The sequence below is a fragment of the Antechinus flavipes genome, chromosome 1 (genome assembly GCF_016432865.1).
Source record: "Antechinus flavipes isolate AdamAnt ecotype Samford, QLD, Australia chromosome 1, AdamAnt_v2, whole genome shotgun sequence".
Classification (NCBI taxonomy): Eukaryota; Metazoa; Chordata; class Mammalia; order Dasyuromorphia; family Dasyuridae; genus Antechinus; species Antechinus flavipes.
The window spans coordinates 13,578,232-13,596,050 of record NC_067398.1 but is presented as its reverse complement, the minus strand read 5'-3'; the positions used below and the strand labels follow the sequence as shown (position 1 = coordinate 13,596,050).

Sequence of the window (17,819 nt, the reverse complement as noted above, 5' to 3'; positions counted from 1 at the left end):
GCCAAATCACATCCTTTACAATGTCTTCTCCCCACAAATATCAACTGCAATCCTCATGAATGCTTATTATCCACCATGTAACTCCAGCACACAAGTGGACAAAACAGCAGCGATCACTCAGATACTGGAACAGGGGTTCAGTTCTCCAGAGGATCTCCAAGGCTTGAGCCAGTGAAAGGGCACTGTTGTTCAATGTGTGTTAAAATGTCACCATCAGGTAGGACTCTCTCTGTCCATCTTTGGGAGTCTCTTGAATAACTTTTTCTGTGGCAACCAGAGAAGGTGACATAACTAAAACTGACTCAAGAAACTCTAGAAAGCGGCTTTTTTCATGGGGGGCGGGAAGGCAGGGTGAGGCAGTGAATGTGGCATCTGAGGATCCGAATGCAGTTTCTCAGGCTGATTCACCAAGATCTTTTGACCCCGAGTAAACTGCTTTTCTTCTGGGCAAGGAGAGGGGGGGGCTGGATCTCCCTGACTCGCCCTGAGGCTTCACCTCTATTCCAGGTGAGGCTCGTGGCCCTGCAGACTTGCCAAGGGCCAGTCAATGAAATTTCAATGTAGGCACCATTGGTTAAGCATCTGCTAGGCTCAAGAGCAGAAGCCCCCCTCTCTGCTCTCCAGGGGCTTCCGATCTAAAACAACGAGTTCCTGGAGACAGACCCAATGTACCAAGGGGCCGCTGGGGGGCTTGGGGTAGGAGAGCAGCCCTGCTAGGAAACAGCAGGCCCAAGCCCAACAGCAAGAATGAAGCCGGCAGTCTTTGGGATCTTGTGTCGGCTTCACTCGGGGAAAAGGCCTCAAGTCACATTTGGCCAAGTTCGGTTTTTAAGTCAGCTAAGAACGGACATGCTAAGGCGTTACAATATACCTTTCATTCTATGAGGATAAACAAAGAGCAGAGTGATCCCCGGCCACCAGCTGGCTGAGCCACGCCAGCGCCCTCGTCCACATGGGCTTCGTGGCCACCCAAGAGGCCCTTCCAAACTAATGAGTTATTTGTAGACAAAAGGGCCAAAGGCACACATACATGCCTGGTAATCTCTAGCCAATGGGGTGTCCCTTTTCCGTATCATCCCCTCGTGGGGCTCACTCGGTGCCAGTGAAGCCAAAGTTGTTCACGTTTGCCCCAGAGAGCTCTTCTGCAGATAACTGGCACTGATGGTCCTGGGAAACAGAAGGATGCCCACGGAGGAGCCACTCCTCCAAGCACATCCTGCTGATCCTGGGTCAGGCCTGGGTCGGGCAGCCTGCTGTGATGACCTTTACTTCTGGGGTGTAAATAAGACTTCCAACCAACAGGCCCGCTTGCTTCTGCTAGCCTTGGGGGAAATGTGAGCCTCTAGGACACAATAGGCAGGTCAGTGTCTTCAAAGCAGGGACTGACTTACCTTAACCTTAGCACTAGACTGATGGGGACCTTGGTCTCTTGGGAGTCTGGCCCTTCTGATGGTGGAGCCTAGGAAATCAGAAGGAGAGCGTCATTTCCCAGCAAGACTCAGGCTGTGAAGGATCAAATACTCAGACAAACCCAGGCAGCGGGGAACTCTTGGGCTAACACTCGACAAAGCAGGCCTTGGTTTCAGGCTCTCTGCTCACTTCTGGGCCCTTCTGGGCGTCTTCCTATGGCTTTCAAGGGGCTATCGGTGGGAACCTAAGGGAATCTAAGGTACCCCAAACATAATCAGGGAAAGAAAAAAAAACCAAGCCATGGAGCCAGAGGCAAAAGTTCCAAAGGGACACAGTGATGGGGTTGGGGAAGGGAGAAAGGTGAAGAGGATGCCGTGGCGGCCTCCTGCCAATAAACCATGTATGCAAGTAATCCCAACCCAAGGCTGAATACGATCGGGACTGTAACAAGGGGACTTGAAGGGCAAGCAAGGGGAGAGATCACTGGAGGGAGACCGAGAGCAAGGTGGAGAGCAGAAGCCATCAGGGAGCCTCAATCATTGGAGTGAAGGGAGGAAGAGGCGGATTACAACATATGGCCAGAGACATGGGGGGATTGAGAGAGAAGAGAAGAAACGGTCCAAGGGAGAGGAAAGGGAAGTAAGAGACAGAAAAATGAAGTGATGTTTGGGAAATGACCGAATACTGGCCACCATGTTGGGCAGAGGGTATGTTTCCTTCACATAACAGACAACTCTCACCAAGTCATCTGTAGGACAGAGGAAAATGGCAAGATTAGTTGCTAGATTTATATGTGACTTGAACTACATACGGGAAAAATAAATAAGTCATAAAGATCCCTCTAGATACTCTCATTTTGTGGGTGGGTGTGTATGTGTGTTTGTAACAAGTGTGTATATGTGTATTTCAGGAAAATCAGCTACAAGCCTAAAATTGTCTTTTCAATGATTCACTAAAAAGACTAAAGGGGGAAAAATCTTCAAATGCTTTTGATGACGAGGAGGTTACTATGTACTATGAGCCTCTGCCACCGTAGGGAAGCGCCCTCAGAACTTTACTCCCCACATCATCCTTGTGGTCTCCATCATCAGCCCAGATGTTCCTCACACCGCCCCTGTGCCCAGGGAGATTGTTTTCCCTTTGGAATATTTCTCCCTAATGGAATCAAGTGGCTAACATCACAGCCCAGCTAATAAGTGCTCATTACATGATCTACTTTATATATCTATAAATTCAAAACTTGCAACTCAGCTTACTTGAAATAAGGCATAAATAAGGATGTGAAGGTTAATTTCTAGTAAGCAAAAAGTATCACAGGCAAATAATATTGTTATTATTTATAACAATAAATAAACACTTAAAAAATCAAACTTATAGATGAATTGTTCTGGGCTGATGGACCCTGCTGAGATGGGCAAAACAGGGGGTGCTTTTCAGCCCGGGGCTCAACCAATCAAAAAGCCTTTACAAGGACCTCGTCTGTGCCAGAATCTCTGCTGGGCGCAGAGGTTTCTCTGGGCATAACCTAAGTGCAAAGTACTTGACTGATGGGAAGAGGGCCCCTGACCAGCACCGGGAAGTAGGAAAGCCTCCTTCAGGAAGCAGCAATGTCCACTATGTGATGAACTCAGGGGCAGTTCAGCAAACATGCAACACACTGAACTTCCAAGTGCAAGAAGTAAGACACAGGATACACAAGATCACCAGGTAATGGGGCCTCCACAGTTAGCCTGAAGCCCTAGAGCCTCTGCTGCTTAAAGAAACATGAACTAGACTTTTTAACTTCTTAAAAATAAGCTTACAATGGAGAACATATATCAGTCAATTGCTACATCTTAGGACGGGGGAAGAAATACCACTATCAGATTAAGTTACAACTGGGGAAAATCTACAAACTGGTAAAGTAAGTCTCCATTCTGGAGAACAATTAGAAATCAAGGCCAGAGGGCTAGAAAGCAGACCCAGCAATATCTCTACTAAGTCTAAAACCTAAGGAGATCAAAGAACCTATAAGTACAAAAATATGGATAGCAGCTCTTTTTGGGGGCGGCTAAGAATTGGAAATCAAGACGATATCTAATGACTGGGAATGTGTGAAAAGGCTATGATCTGAATGCTGTCCACAGAAAGAGCAACACTCTACAATGAACAGCTGGGAAGGACTTAGCTCTTCTCAGCAACACAATGATCCAAGACAATCCCAAAGGACTCGTGATGAGAAATGCTCTCCACCTCCAGAGAGAGAACTGATTGATACAGTCTGACTACAGACCACAATGTACAATTTTTTCCACTTTCTTTACTGTTTTGAGTTTTCTTCCACAAAATGACTAATATGGAAATGTTTTACATAATTGCACATGTATAAACTGTATTAGATTGTTTATTACCTCAAAAAGTAGTGAGGGAAAGAAGGGAAGAATTTAGAACTCAAAATTTTAAAAAAACAAAGGTTAAAAATTGTTTTTAGATATAATTGGGGAAAAAACAAGGTATTATCTTTTAAAAAGTTTAAAAAGAAAAAAAAATCCAGGGTGGCAATTCTGTCGCTAGGGTCCAGTTGAAAGATTGTGAAAGTGCACCCCTAAGTCCTGGCTGAGGCAAGTATGCTGAGCCTGAGTCTGGTTCACACTGACTGGATGTTTATACTGAGTCTGCTGAATGCCACAGGCTGCCACGTTAAAAAATGAAGCAGAAGTGAAATGAGCAGAATCAGGAGATCATTAGATACCTCAACAACGATACTGTTTGAGGATGTATTCTGACAGAAGTGGATCTCTTCGATAAAGAGAGCCTTAATTGATCAAAGATGGACAGAAGCAGCTACACCCAGAGAAAGAACACTGGGAAATGAATGTAAACTATTTGCATTTTTGTTTTTCTTCCCAGGTTATTTCTACCTTCTGAATCCAATTCTCCCTGTGCAACAAGAAAACTGTTCGGTCTGCACACATATATTGTATCTAGGATATACTGTAACCTATTTAACATGTATAGGACTGCTTGCCATCTGAGGGAGGGGGGGTAGAGAGAGGGAGGGGAAAAGTCGGAACAGAAGTTGAGTGCAAGGGATAATGTCGTAAAAAATTACCCTGGCATGGGTTCTGTCAATAAAAAGTTATTAAAAAAAACTTTTTTAAAAAATAAATAAAAATGAAGCAGGTTTAGGTTTTCATGGAGCCTGTGAGAGGCCATGGCAAATTCAGGCTGCATGAGCTAGGGCTGGCTGGTCTCAAAAAATAAAAAGGCTGCATGGCACTTTAGAAAGAGCACCGGGGTTTGGCAGCTGTGACCCGGGGTTCAAATCTGGTTCTATTTGCTACCTGAAAGATCCCTTGTTATCTCTGGGCTTCAGGATTCACATCTGCAAAAGGAGGCAGACCAGGTAACCTCTAAAGCTCCTTCCAAGTCTGCATCTAGGCTGCTGGGGATATTATTAATATTGCTTCTACTCTATCAATTCCATCCGAGTCTCAGTCACCAAAAATAACGTGCTGATGCGGGTGGGACACGGAAGCAGAATTTCTTCAGATTAGAGACAAAAAGCCTCACTTCTCAGGTCAGGGAAAATCTCCCTTAGGCCATCTTATTTCTCCAAGAGCTTCTATCCCTGCACTGCTCTAACATTAACATAAGAAATTATTATTGATGAGCACTGCATTGGCACATTGTGTTAAGTAAGCTGCAGAGATGATCTCATATATTATCTATTTTGGTTCTTGTTCTTGACACAGAGTGAAAGGCCCAGAACATCTGTGTGTGCGGACGGAGTCTTGGAAAGCCTCCTCCTTGTTGGCAAGGCCTTTCGGCGCTCTGCAAGACTCCCTTCCTCTCTGAGGACTGCAGAAATCATTGTTCTGCCCTTGACTGTTCCAGCGCCATCGGGTCCTAAGCTCCATTCCCAATTCCCCCATTCAGGAGCATCCTGCTTCCTAAGAAAAGCTGTTAGAAGGGAACAAGTCAAAGGAAATGAGACCCGGTCTCCTTCTGAGGGGCGTGGGGATCATTCTGGCCAATATCAGTTTCAAAAAGTGAAAATTCAGCTTTACTCCCCTGACCCGGGCTCTTGAAGCCCAGCACTGAAGCTACTCTCTCCCAGCTTCCCAAATAGGGCAGTTTAAAGAAAGCATCAGGGAGCAGGGAAGCTCAGAAACAGGACTCAGAATCAATCCTTTCCTAATTCAGGAACCACGGAGAGTCCTTTCACAGGGTCACGGACTTAGGGCTAAGTTAGGCAGAGCATTTCACGAGATGGAGGCTCAGAGCGTGAGCCCGGCCCCCAGCCACACAAGCAGTGAGGAGCACAGTGGGATTCCCATGTCCCCCGGACTCCAAATTCCATGTGATTGGCAGAGAAGCATCCTCCTGTACCACTATCAGTTTCACAACAGGTACACTCCTCCCAAACCCCTTCAGAGACTCCTTTTATTTTGGGAAAACATCTAAAGAGAAATGCAGAACCCGAGGGTGGAAAGGGCCCCCTGTGTGACCTTGCATCAGAACAAGAATCCCTCAGACCGGTGTGAACCCGGAGGGAGGTTCCCAACCTCAGTGGAGGCTGACAGCTGGGGCTGTTACAAGTCTGGCCCAAACCTGCCTCCAAGGTAGCTTCCTCCCATCACCATCTGGAGCAAGATGAAAACACGTCCTCAAGGCACGGACAGTCACTTTGCAAATCCCACCAAGCCTGCGGTCCCCTTCTCCCCTCCCCCATTCTGCCGGGGCTGCTCCGGCTGCCCCCCATCTTTACCTGCCCTGCTCCTCCTGGAGCTGCAGGTGCCTGGACAGTTGGAGGGACAGTGATGTGAGTTGACTGGGCAGGAGTCTGTCCAGCTGGTTGAGGTAGTTGAGCAGGAGGCGGTCCTGGAATTTGGAGTAAAGTACCCATGGGATCGGATGGAGGAAAGAGCTGTAACAGAAATGCAGACAAAGGCTTCAGCGAAGGGTCTGAACAAGTCTGTGAGCTTCAGAATGGGGAGCAGCTGCGGGGCATCTCCCAGCCTGTCTCAGTATGGAAACCCCAAGGGAGGCTAAGGTACTTCTCGGGCCCAAAAGTCTCTAAAACAGGAGGTCAAAAATGGCGCATGAGCAAACATGGCTTCTCCGTGCAGCGCCGTCTCTGCCCGAGAAGCTTCATTCTCTGTACTACAGGCTGTCCACCCAAGCTTTCCTCTGTAACTGAGGCTGCCTGGGCTCTCCTCAGCCTGGCACGGGGATGGGGGGCCAAACAGGGGACCAGGGCACATCAAAGGCGAGAGGGAGGGGACTTAGGAGGATGTGGGAACCACCTAACTAGATGCACCTTTGTCACTGAGACAGAGATCTCTTTCCAGCAGTATTAGCTCTAATTACACAGATTCATCGCAATGAAATAAAGCAATCTAAAAAGAGAGATAATTGAGTTTTTAAAGGGAAAAAAGCCAAATGGACAGAAGTAGGGGTCTGAAAGCCAAATTTTTGTGCTATGAAACAACATGCGAGATCTGGAGACAGGATGGTTGGTGCAACGTGGCCTCCATCTCCAAGTGAATCATGGAGGCGCAGAATCACTGAGCACAACAAAGCAGTAATTGGGAGACTGAAGACATCCAGGCAAGAATCAAATTAGAGCGACCCCTTAGGCTGATTAAAGCTGGCAAAATACTCCCCACCAGTGGCAGCCCAAGGATTGGGATTCTGTCCCTTCATCAGCAAGGGCCGCCCAGGGACACTTTCAAATAAGCAGTACAATGGCTCTGATCCACAGCGAGCTTTGTCTGGGCGCGACTGAAATCTCAAGGGTCCCCATTATAGTACAAAATAGGCATCTATGACAGCTCTCCACCAGTGCCCTCTTTAAAGCACAAAACCAGTTCGGAAAACATGGCAAACACATGCTTGGAACCTGATGCTTTTGGTTTAGTTTGACCAAGCCAACTCACCTCAGAATTCGTTAACGGTTCCTTTACTCGGGGAGACTACAAAGAGATGAAAATAAAATAAACAAATAAATAAATGAACCTTCTCTCAGAAGTTAAAACAAGGCAGGTCATTCACCTTCAGCCCCAAATTACCACCTTAAAAGTACCTGAACCAGCTCCATCACTAAGTCATCAATACTGTAGGGAAGGACTCTGAAATACCAAGTTAGATATCAAACATCTAGCTTTGGCCCATATTAAGCAATCCAGTTTTCCTCCCATTTGAGGAAGATCTGTGCTGGCTGACGGGACTCTTCTAGCACAGACTTAGGCACCATTTGCTCAACAACAGCCTAAGTGAGAAACATTGTGCTTAAATAGATGAGCTAACCCCCTTTTAAATAGTATGAACTAAAAATCTGATTCTAGAAAAACTGACTGAGAAATGATTTCCTCAAGAATACTTATATCCCACAGTAGCAGCAATACTGTACGATGAACTCTGAATGACTTGGTTCTTCTTAGCAATACAATGATCCAAGACATATGAAAAACATTCTTCACATCCAGAGAAAGAACTATGAGGAGTCTGAATGCAGGCTGAAAATACCATTTTCACTTTCCTCCTTTCTTGTGTTTTTTTTTTCCTTTTAGTCTATGTCTCCTTCCATAAAATAACTAATAGAGAAATAAGTTTAGCATGAATGCACGTCTACCTGTACACCTACACCAAATTGCTACCATCTCAAAGAAGGGGAAGGAGTTAAGGAAGGGAAAAAATTTGGAACTCAAAATTGTATAAAAAAAGAAAGTTAAAAATTGTCTTGACATGTAATTGGAGGGGAGGAATAAAATATTATTAAAAATAGAAAAAAGATTTCTGTCCCATTTTAAACTGTGAAGCTGAATAAGGAAGCAAAACTCCTGATCTTATTCTCACAATTGTATTTTGGAGCTAAGAAGTCTACTCACCCTGAGCTGTGAGATGGCCGCTTTGCCTTCCTCGCTTTCTTCGTCAAACTCATCATCGCTCCACTCCCAGCCCCCGTCCTCTGTTTTATGAAGCCGGCCGCTGGAGCCTGGCACTCTCCGAACCTGCTCAGCAGAAAAACAAGACACGGTCTGGAGTGGCTGACCATTTACTTGAGGCTCTTCCAACTCCAATTCCACGGACTCCTCCTCTGAACTCCACTAGGTTCTTTAGGCGGCTATTTCCCTGCTTCCACCAAAATCTCCTGGCGTGGCCTTCTCACGCTTCGGCAGCACGCTCAAGTGGGAAGGGAGGGGAGCCTCCGGAGGGACCGTCCAGCAAACCGGCATTTTTCACCCCTGGGGGTTTGTGTCCACCATGGGGAGAGAAGGACCTGGGAGTCTCCAGAGAGCATGGGAAGGGGGTATAAAGAAACGGCCCCCAATTATGAGGCGTGTCCAACTACAACTCCTGCGTAAATACAGCCACTCATCTAAAAACGAGAGAAGGAGCACGGGGTGAAGTCTACCAAAGCAAAACGGCCACATTCAATTTGTTTCACCAAGGTCATCACTCTTGAATGACTGTGTGTGTACAAACAAGGGCAGAAGGAAGCTAGCGCCCAGAGAGCCTGCCGACCCTGACGGCTCAGGAGCAGATGAGCTCTGTCACTGAACTACTGGCTACATATGAAGTGTTTAAACAATTTTTATGTCCGAGTTAAAAGTACTATAGTATGCCATACTTCTCGTTAATTTTGGAAAGGATGGCATAACAAACTCATTTCCAAGACTACTATAATTTTATTTAAAAATGGAATAACATAATTGTTTGAAATCTTCAATAATTAAACATATTTATTTTAAATTTTTAATTGACTGGACTTCTACAATAGTACAGCCTACCTCAAGTCTCTCTCCACTCCAATCTCTCCCACTCCTCCATCACTTAGTAAAATGATCTTACTTAGTAAGGTGATCAAAATGCAAGTCCGAGGGTGTCACACTCAATGGCTTCCTATTCCCTTGAGATCAAATATAAAATGCTCCCTTTGGCATTAAAAGCCCTTTGTAACGCAGCCCTCTCCTACCCTTCCATCTTCTTATATCTGACTCCCCAATATACAGTCTTCAATTCAGGGACACCGGCCTCATGATTTTCCTATTAAAGAAACCTTCCCTCTGTTGGCTGCCCTCGGAGGCCTAGAAGGCCCTTCCACCTCATCTCTACCCAATGACTTCCTTTAAGTCCCAGACAAAATCTCATCTCATACAAGAAGTCTTTCCCATTAACCTCCCTCTTAATTCTACTCCCTTTTTTCTGTTAATCATTTCTTATTTATCCTGTAGATAATTTGTTTGTATATATATGTTCGCATGTTGTCTCCCCTATTATACTATAAACTCCTTGAGGGTAAAATATATAGAAATGCTGATGATTTATGTGGGTTTATTTTATATCCTGCTACTATGCTAAAATTATTGTTTCTGCTAACTTTTTAACTGGATCTTTAGGTTTTTCCAAGTTATATCATTTACAAAAAGAAATAATTTTATTACCTCATTACTCATCCTGATTCCTTCAATTTTTTTCTTCTGCTTATTGCTACTGCTAGCATTTCTAAAACAATACTGAATTAATATTAGTGACAATGGGCATCCATTTCCCACTTGTGATCTTACTAGGAAGGCTTCCAGCTTATACTCATCACAATTAATACTTGCTGATAGTCTTAGATATAAATTAAGGAAAAATCCACTTATACTTATGTTTTCAAATTTTTTTTGTATTTTGTCAAATGTATTTTGTCAAAAAGCCTTTTCTGCATCTACTGATATAATCATGATTTCTGTTGCTTTTGTAACTGATATAGTCAATTATATTAATAGTTCTCCTTATGTTAAACAATCCCTGCATTATTTCTGGTATAAATCACATTTGGTCATAATGAATGATCTTTGTAATATATTACAGTCTCCTAGCTAGTACTTTATTTAGGCTTTTTGCTTCCATATTCATCAATGGAACTGGTTTATAATTTTCTTTCTCTGTTTTTGCTTTTCCTGGTTTAGGCATCACTGTCACATTTCTTTTATAAAAGGAGTTTAATAGAACTCCTTTGCCTATATTCAAAATAACTTATTTAATATTGGAATTACTTAAATCTTCAAACGTTTAATAGAATTCACTTGTAAAACCATCTGGTCCTGATGCTTTTTTGTTAGGAAATCCATTTATGGTCTGTTTAATTTCTTTGTCTAAAATAGGTTATTTAAATATTCTATTTCCTCTTCTGTTAATCAGAACAGCTTATATTTTTGTAAACATTCTTCCATTTCATTTAAATTGTTAATTTTATTGACATACAATTTAGGCAAAATAATTTTTTATAAACTGCTTTCATTTTATCTTCATTAACGGTATATTCACTCACCATTTTTAATACTAGTGATTTTTTCTTCTCTTTTTAAAAAATCATTTTAACCAATGGTTTATCTATGGCATTAGAGTTTTTTCATAAAGCCAATTCCTATTTTTATTTATTAATTCAATGATTTTCTTACATTCACTTTCATTAATTTCATTTTAAATTTTAAGATTTCCAATTTAGTGTTTAATACAGGATTTTCAATTTGTTCATTTTCTAGAAAGTTTTTTTAACCGCATAATCAATTCATTGGTCTGCTCTTTTTCTATTTTATTGATATAAGCATTTAGACATATAAAATTTCCTCTGATTAGTGCTTTTGCTATATTCCATAGGTTTTGCTATAACTCATCTTGTTAAAAATGTCCATCTTTTACTGTGTTTCTTCATTTCTTATCCGCAAGTCATCAGCTACAACAAACAGCAGCTTGCTTACTCAGATTCTACAGCTCTTCATTATTGGTTGAATGGTTGTAATTTTATTTCTTCTGTAATCCTTAAGACTAATGTAGCATAATGGAAAGGACACTGGACTTGGAGACAGGAAAGACCTGGGGCTGAATCCTGCCATTAATCTTTATGGACTGAAACCAGAGGTAAGCAGTGAATTTCTCTGAGCCTCGGCTGCCTCATCTCTAACTTTGTATTAATAATAACCCCTGTGGTACCCAATTATACCTCGTGACGTTGTTGTGTAGATGAAATGAGCAAATATATAAAAAATCCTTGAGAAAAACGTAAAGTATTACATGAACAACAGCTGGAATCCATCCACACTTTGCATTCAAGAAAAAGGCTGTGTGAGACTGAAATACCACAATCTTTCCAAAATGCCTCCTGGTTCAGCCAGGGAACTCAAGTAAGGACTTCCTTTTTTTCAGAAGCTGGTTGTCCTGGGCACTTTGTCTCCCGACGCTGACTGTGTCCCCTCCAAGCAGACAGTCTTCAGGAGTTGCTATATTTGAATAAAATCAATCACCCTGATACTAAATCTCTCAACTCTAACAGATACACTGCAATCCATCATCCTGTTGGCCTGGAACATCCCAAGCTTTCCTAAGCTTTACTGCCCTTGATGAACAGCAGGACCACAGCCAAATCCCAACCAAGTCTTTGAACCAAAGAGCTCTGATTCGGAGAAGAGGGATGAGAGAACATCTCTGACACTTATGTACCATGACAGACTCATCAGGAGGATTAGATTAAGACTGGGGACCTTCAAAGACCTTTGAGTAATGTAGAAGGAGCAACTGTAACTGCTACGCTTTGGGCCCAGGTGAATTCTATCTTTGGAAACAGTACACAAGTCTATTGGGGGAATGGGAGAGTTTCTGAAAAAGGGCTCCAGAAAAGCCAGCACTACCCTGACTTTTAAGAAATGAAGCACATTGTGGTCTGCAAGGTACAGGCCAGGGAATTTAACTCTGATTCTTGGCAAAATTTTTAAACATCCTATTAAGGGGATAATCTAAGTAAACAACAAGAAAAGGATGCAGGGGCCACCAAAAGCTAACCTGGTTGCCTCAGAGAGAGACTGGGCCATAATAGCCTCAGCTCTCTCTCTCTCTTTTTTTTTTTTGGGGGGGGGGGGGGGGAATAAGGGTACCCAACAAGTAGATCAGAAAAATGCAAGAGTTTATTTCAATCTTAGCAATGCATTTAACAAGAGTTTCTCACCCTATCTTTAATTTTTGGGAAAAAAATAGAGACATGTGGGCAGTCTGGAAATCAATGGTTATACCCAAGAACAGTGGAGTGCTCCTGTGATCTGGACTAATCCCAGAGTTAATACATTCATCAATTACTTGAATAAAAGTTAGAAAGAGTGAATATCCCTCAGAGAAATGAGGGAAGTCTCACATTGTAAAGGGCTGAAACTCTGAGTTGATGCACTGGGATCGGACAACCGAGCACTCAAGCCTAATTACCGATTGGACAATACTCTATTAGCATATGCTTGGAAAATGGCCCTTCTCACTATTCTGTGCTAGTTCAATCTTTTGGTGTATACAGAGAATTGTGGGAAGGATTAGGGGGTGGAGTAAGACAAGCCAGAGTCACTTTGGCAGTAGAGGAGGAGAAGGAAGGTCGTGGAGATCCTGGTGTCCATTCCCTTCACTTCTACCCCTAAAGACCAATAATAAAGACCAAGGACTTTTGCTTATTCTGACTCTGGCTGATTCTAAGGTATCCAGGCTGCTAACTCGGTCTTCACATCACGTAGTCAGGACTAAAAAAGATTTTGACAGGCTGCGATATGGGGTCAATTATAAAATATGAGATCAATTAATAGACATTAAGTGCCTACAATGCAGTGGTGCAGTCAGGAAGATTCATCTTCCTGAGGTCAAATCTGGCAGCACTTATCTGTATGACCCTGGACAAGTCTGACTCCACCCTGTCTGCCTGAGTTTCCTCATCTGTATAATAAGCTGTGAAAAACGGCAAATACTCCAGCATCCTTGGGGGGGGGGGGGGGGAAGGGGAAAAGGAGTCAAGATGGCGGAGAAAAGTTGGGAAGTTGCCAGAGCTCTCTCCAGTTTTCCTCTGAAATAACATTAAATCAAACCTCTAAAGAATTCTGGAGTGAAAGAAAGAACCCGCAAAAAGACAGAGTGAAGCTTAAGCTAACTCAAAAGGATTTCAGTAAAAGTCTGTCTCATTTGGATAAAAGGGGAGCGCAGCCCAGTAAAGACTGTGTCCAGACAAGCCAGAGGGATGTTTCAGCCACAGTAAAGATCAATAATCAAGGCCTGGGAAAGCTAGGTGGCACAGTGGGTGGAGCACCAGCCCTGAAGTCAGGAGGACCTGAGTTCAAATCTGGCCTACTTCCTAGGTATGTGACCCTGGGTTAAGTGACCTTGAAGTCACTTAACCCCAATTACCTCAGAAAAAAAAAAATAAATAATAATCAAGACCCTGGTCAATAGCACAACAAAACAGCTGGGAGGCCCCTAGCCCTGGCACAAAAGGTAAAATGCCAGTCCCAGAACCCCAGCACAATGAGCACTAAGCCAGGCCACCCCAGCACCGTGGGCAAGCTGCAAGCACCTGAGGCTCCAGCAATCAAAGCAAGTGACCAGGCCCCTGGCCATGAGCACAAGAAGCTTAGGACAATGCCCACCATGCTCAGCTTTAAAGAATGAATAAAAAACCTAAGAACCCCGACCACAAAAAATCAAAAATCAAAACATAAACACAAAGGGGGAATATGTATTGATCTCAAACCCAAAAAGTCCCCTTGAAAGTGCTTAAAAAGGATTTTTAAAATTAATAGGGAGAAGAAAAATTGGAAGAAAAAAACAGAGTTATGCAGGAGAATTATGAAAAAAGAGTCAATAATTTAGAAAAGGAAACACAAAAATTGACTATGGAAAACAACTCCTTTAAAAGTAGAACTGGCCAAATGGAAAAGGAGGTACAAAAACTAACTGAAGAAACTAATTTCTCGCCAAGTGGAAGCTAATGACTCTATGAGACATCAAAATTAGTCAAACAAAATTTAAAAAATGAAAAAAACAGGAGAAAATATACCTCACTGGAAAAACAACCAACCTGGAAAATGAGTCCAAGAGAGATTGCCAACTTCCCTCACCCCCTTTCCAAAAAAAGATCCCAGACAGCATCTTTCAGGAAATTATCAAGGAAAATTGTCCTGAAAGAATCCACCAATCACCTCCTGAAAAAGATCCCCAAATGAAAACTCCAAGGAACATTATAGTCAAATTCCAGAATTATCAGGTCAAGGAGAAAATATTGTAAGCAGTCAGAATTAAACAATTCAAATACCAAGGAACCACAGTCAGGATTACATAGGACTTAGCAGCTTCTATATTAAAGAATTGGAGGGTTTGGATTTGGAGGAGCTTGAATTATAACCAAGAATCAACTTCCTAATCAAATCAAACAATCAGGAGAAAAAATTGGCATTCAATGAAATAGGAGATTTTCAAATTTGAGTTGAACAGAAAATTCAATCTTCAAATACAAGACTCAAGAAAAGCAGAAAAAAGTAAAACAGGAAAGAAAAAAACTCAAAACATGTTATTCTGTAAGATTAGATGGTAATGTTTCAGAACTGTATCTTTAGGGCAGTTAGAAAGTGGATATGACTGTAAGTGGATTTTAATGTGATATTTAAAAAAAATTAAGGAATAAAAAAACAGGATTGTACTAGGAGAAGAGGAAAGGGGAGGCAGAATAGATTAAATTATATCACAGGAAGAGGCACAAAAGATCTACTTCAGTAGAGGGCAAGAAGGGAGGGTTTGAGCATTGCTTGAATCTTACACTCATTAGATTTGGTTCAAAGAGGGAATAACACACTCAGTTGGCTGATAGAAAAGCAGATTGAGGGAGGTGAGACTCAGAAGCAAAACATAGGAGGGACAGGGTGAAAGGAGAGAGAAAAGTACAAATGGGGAGAAAATAAGATGGGGGAAATACACAGTAATAATAACTGTAAATGTGAATGAGACAAACTCTCCCATAAAACAGAAACAGACAGCAGAGTGGATTAAAAACCAGAATCCTACTATATGTTGTTTACAAGACACATATTTGAAGCAGAGACACACACAGATTAAAGATAATGGAAAAGAATGTATTATGCTTCAGCTGAAATAAAAAAAAAAAAGTGAGGAAGAGTGATCCTGATGTCAAATCAAACAAAATCAAAAACAGATTAAATTAAAAGAGATAAGGAAGGAAAATGTAGCTTGCTAAAGAGTATCACGGACAATGAAGTAATTTCAATACTAAACATATATGCACCGAGTGGTATAGCATCTAAATGTTTAGAAGAGATGTTAAGTTAGTTACAGGAAGAAACAGCAAAACTATATAGTAGAAGACCTCAACCTCCCTCTGTCAGGAGTAGATAAATAAGCAGAACTTTAGAAAAGTTAGATATGATAGCATGATAGAATGGGGATACAAAGGAATATACCTTTTCCTAAGCAGTACTTAGCACCTACACAAAAAAAAAAAAAAACGATCACGTATTAGGGCAAAAAAATTTCACAACCAAATGCAGGAAGGCAGAAGTATTAAATGCATCCTTTTCAGATCATGATGCAATAAAAATTACATGTAATAAAGAGACTTGAAAAGATAGACTAAAAATTAATTGGAAACTAATCTGATTCTAAAGAACTGAGAAAAAAAACAAAGAAAACAAACAACAAATCACAGAAACAATCAATAATTTCATCAAAAAGAATGACAATAATGAGACAATATTCTGAAATTTATGAGATACAGCCAAAACAGTTCTTAGAGGAAATTTTGCTTACATGAATAAAATAAAGGAAGAGCAGACCAATGAATTGGCATACAACTAAAAAAAAGGTAGAAAGAGAACAAATTAAAATTCCCAATTAAATACCAAATAGAAATTTTGAAACTCAAAGGAGAGATTAATAAAACTCAAAGTAAGAACTTATTGAACTAATAAATAAAACTGAGAGTTGATTTTATAAAACACACACAACACACCACACATAAAAAACCAGAAACCTTTGGTAAATTTGATTTAAAAGGTGAAAGAAACTCAAATTACTAGTATTAAAAAATAAAAAGGGCAAAATCACCACTAATGAAGAGGAGATTAAAGCAATAATTTAAAGCTATTTTGTCCACTTGTACGCCAATAAGTCTGACAATCTAAGTGAAATGGATGGGTGTTTATAGAAATGTAAGTTGCCCAGATTAACAGAAAAGGAAATAAAATACTTAAATAATTTTAATTCAAAATTATTTTATTTTTCCAATTACATTTAAAACGAGTTTTCAGCATTCACTTTTATAAGAATCTGAGTTCCAATTTCTTTCTCCCTACCTCTCTTACTTCTCCACTCCCCCAAACAGCAAACAATCTGATATAGAACAACCCCATTTTAGAAACAGAAATGGAAGAAGTCTCAATAAACTCCCTTAAAAAATGTCCAGGACTAGATGGATTTACAAGTGAATTCCACCAAACATTTAAAGAACTCCACTAATTGTGAATTCTAATACTATATTAACTACTGGAAAAATAGAAGGATTTCTGCTAAATTCCTTTTATGATAGGTGCTGATATCTATCTAAACTAGAAAGAGCCAAAACACAGAAAGAAAATTAGAGAAAGAAACATTTCCCTAATGAATACTGAAGCAAAAATTTTAGATAGAACATTAGGAAAGAGATTACAATTTATCGCAAGGATAATACCCTATGGTCAGGTGAGATTTATATTAGGAATGCAGGACTGGTTCAATATTAGGAAAACTATTAGCATAATTGGCCATAGCAATAACAAAACTAATGGAAATCATGATTATCTCGACACAGAAAAAGCTTTTTGACAAAATACAGCACCCATGCCTATTAAAAACATTAGAAAGCACAGGAATAAATGGAGTTTTTCTTAAAATGATAAGCAGCATCTATCTAAAACCATCAACAAGCATTAAATGTAATGGGAATAAACTAAAACCATTCCCCTCCAAAATTGAGGTGAAACAAGAGTGTCCATTATCATCACTACTCTTCAATACTGTACTAGAATTGTTAGCTTTAGTACTTAGAAAGAGAAATTGAAGAAATTAGAATAGGCAATGAGAAACAATATCACTTTTTGCAGATGTTATACTTAGAGACCATTATACACAGTAACAGCAATAGTATGTAAGAACAGCTAAGAAAGACTTAGATTTTTTCAGTAATAGTGATCCAAGACAATTTCAAAAGACTTGAGATGGAAAATGCTTCCACATTCAAAGAAAGAACTATGAAGTCTGAAAGCTGATAGAAGCATACTATTTTCGCTTTTTCCTTTCTCATGATTTTTCCCTTTTGTTCTGATTTTACTTTCACAAAATGACTAAGGCAGGCATATGTTTAACATGATTGTGCATGTATAACCCATATTTCTTGCTGTCTTGGAGAAGGGGGAAAAGGAGAGAAGGAGGGAGGCAGAAAAATTTAGAGCTCAAAATTTTACAAAAATGAATGCTGAAAATTACCTTTATATGAAATTGAAAACGAACAAACAGGGTCACAAAGTATTGGACATAATTGAAAAAACAACTGAAAAAGTGGGACTAGTTTCACATTCTGAGATTTTATA

The 17,819-nt window shown here is 40.9% G+C and overlaps 1 protein-coding gene across 2 annotated transcripts in view; it reads right to left on the bottom strand.

Annotated features, from left to right (window-relative positions):
• OXSR1 (oxidative stress responsive kinase 1) overlaps positions 1-17,819 on the bottom strand; it is a 95,197-nt gene that overhangs the window by 8,037 nt on the left and 69,341 nt on the right. For both annotated transcript variants that reach the window (XM_051979224.1, XM_051979215.1), the window contains exons 11-14: positions 8,283-8,405; positions 7,332-7,367; positions 6,161-6,319; positions 1,392-1,459 (exon numbers count right to left, since the gene is read on the bottom strand). In XM_051979224.1, coding sequence (XP_051835184.1) covers positions 1,392-1,459; positions 6,161-6,319; positions 7,332-7,367; positions 8,283-8,405 — 386 coding nt within the window. The remainder of the gene's footprint in view (positions 1-1,391; positions 1,460-6,160; positions 6,320-7,331; positions 7,368-8,282; positions 8,406-17,819) is intronic.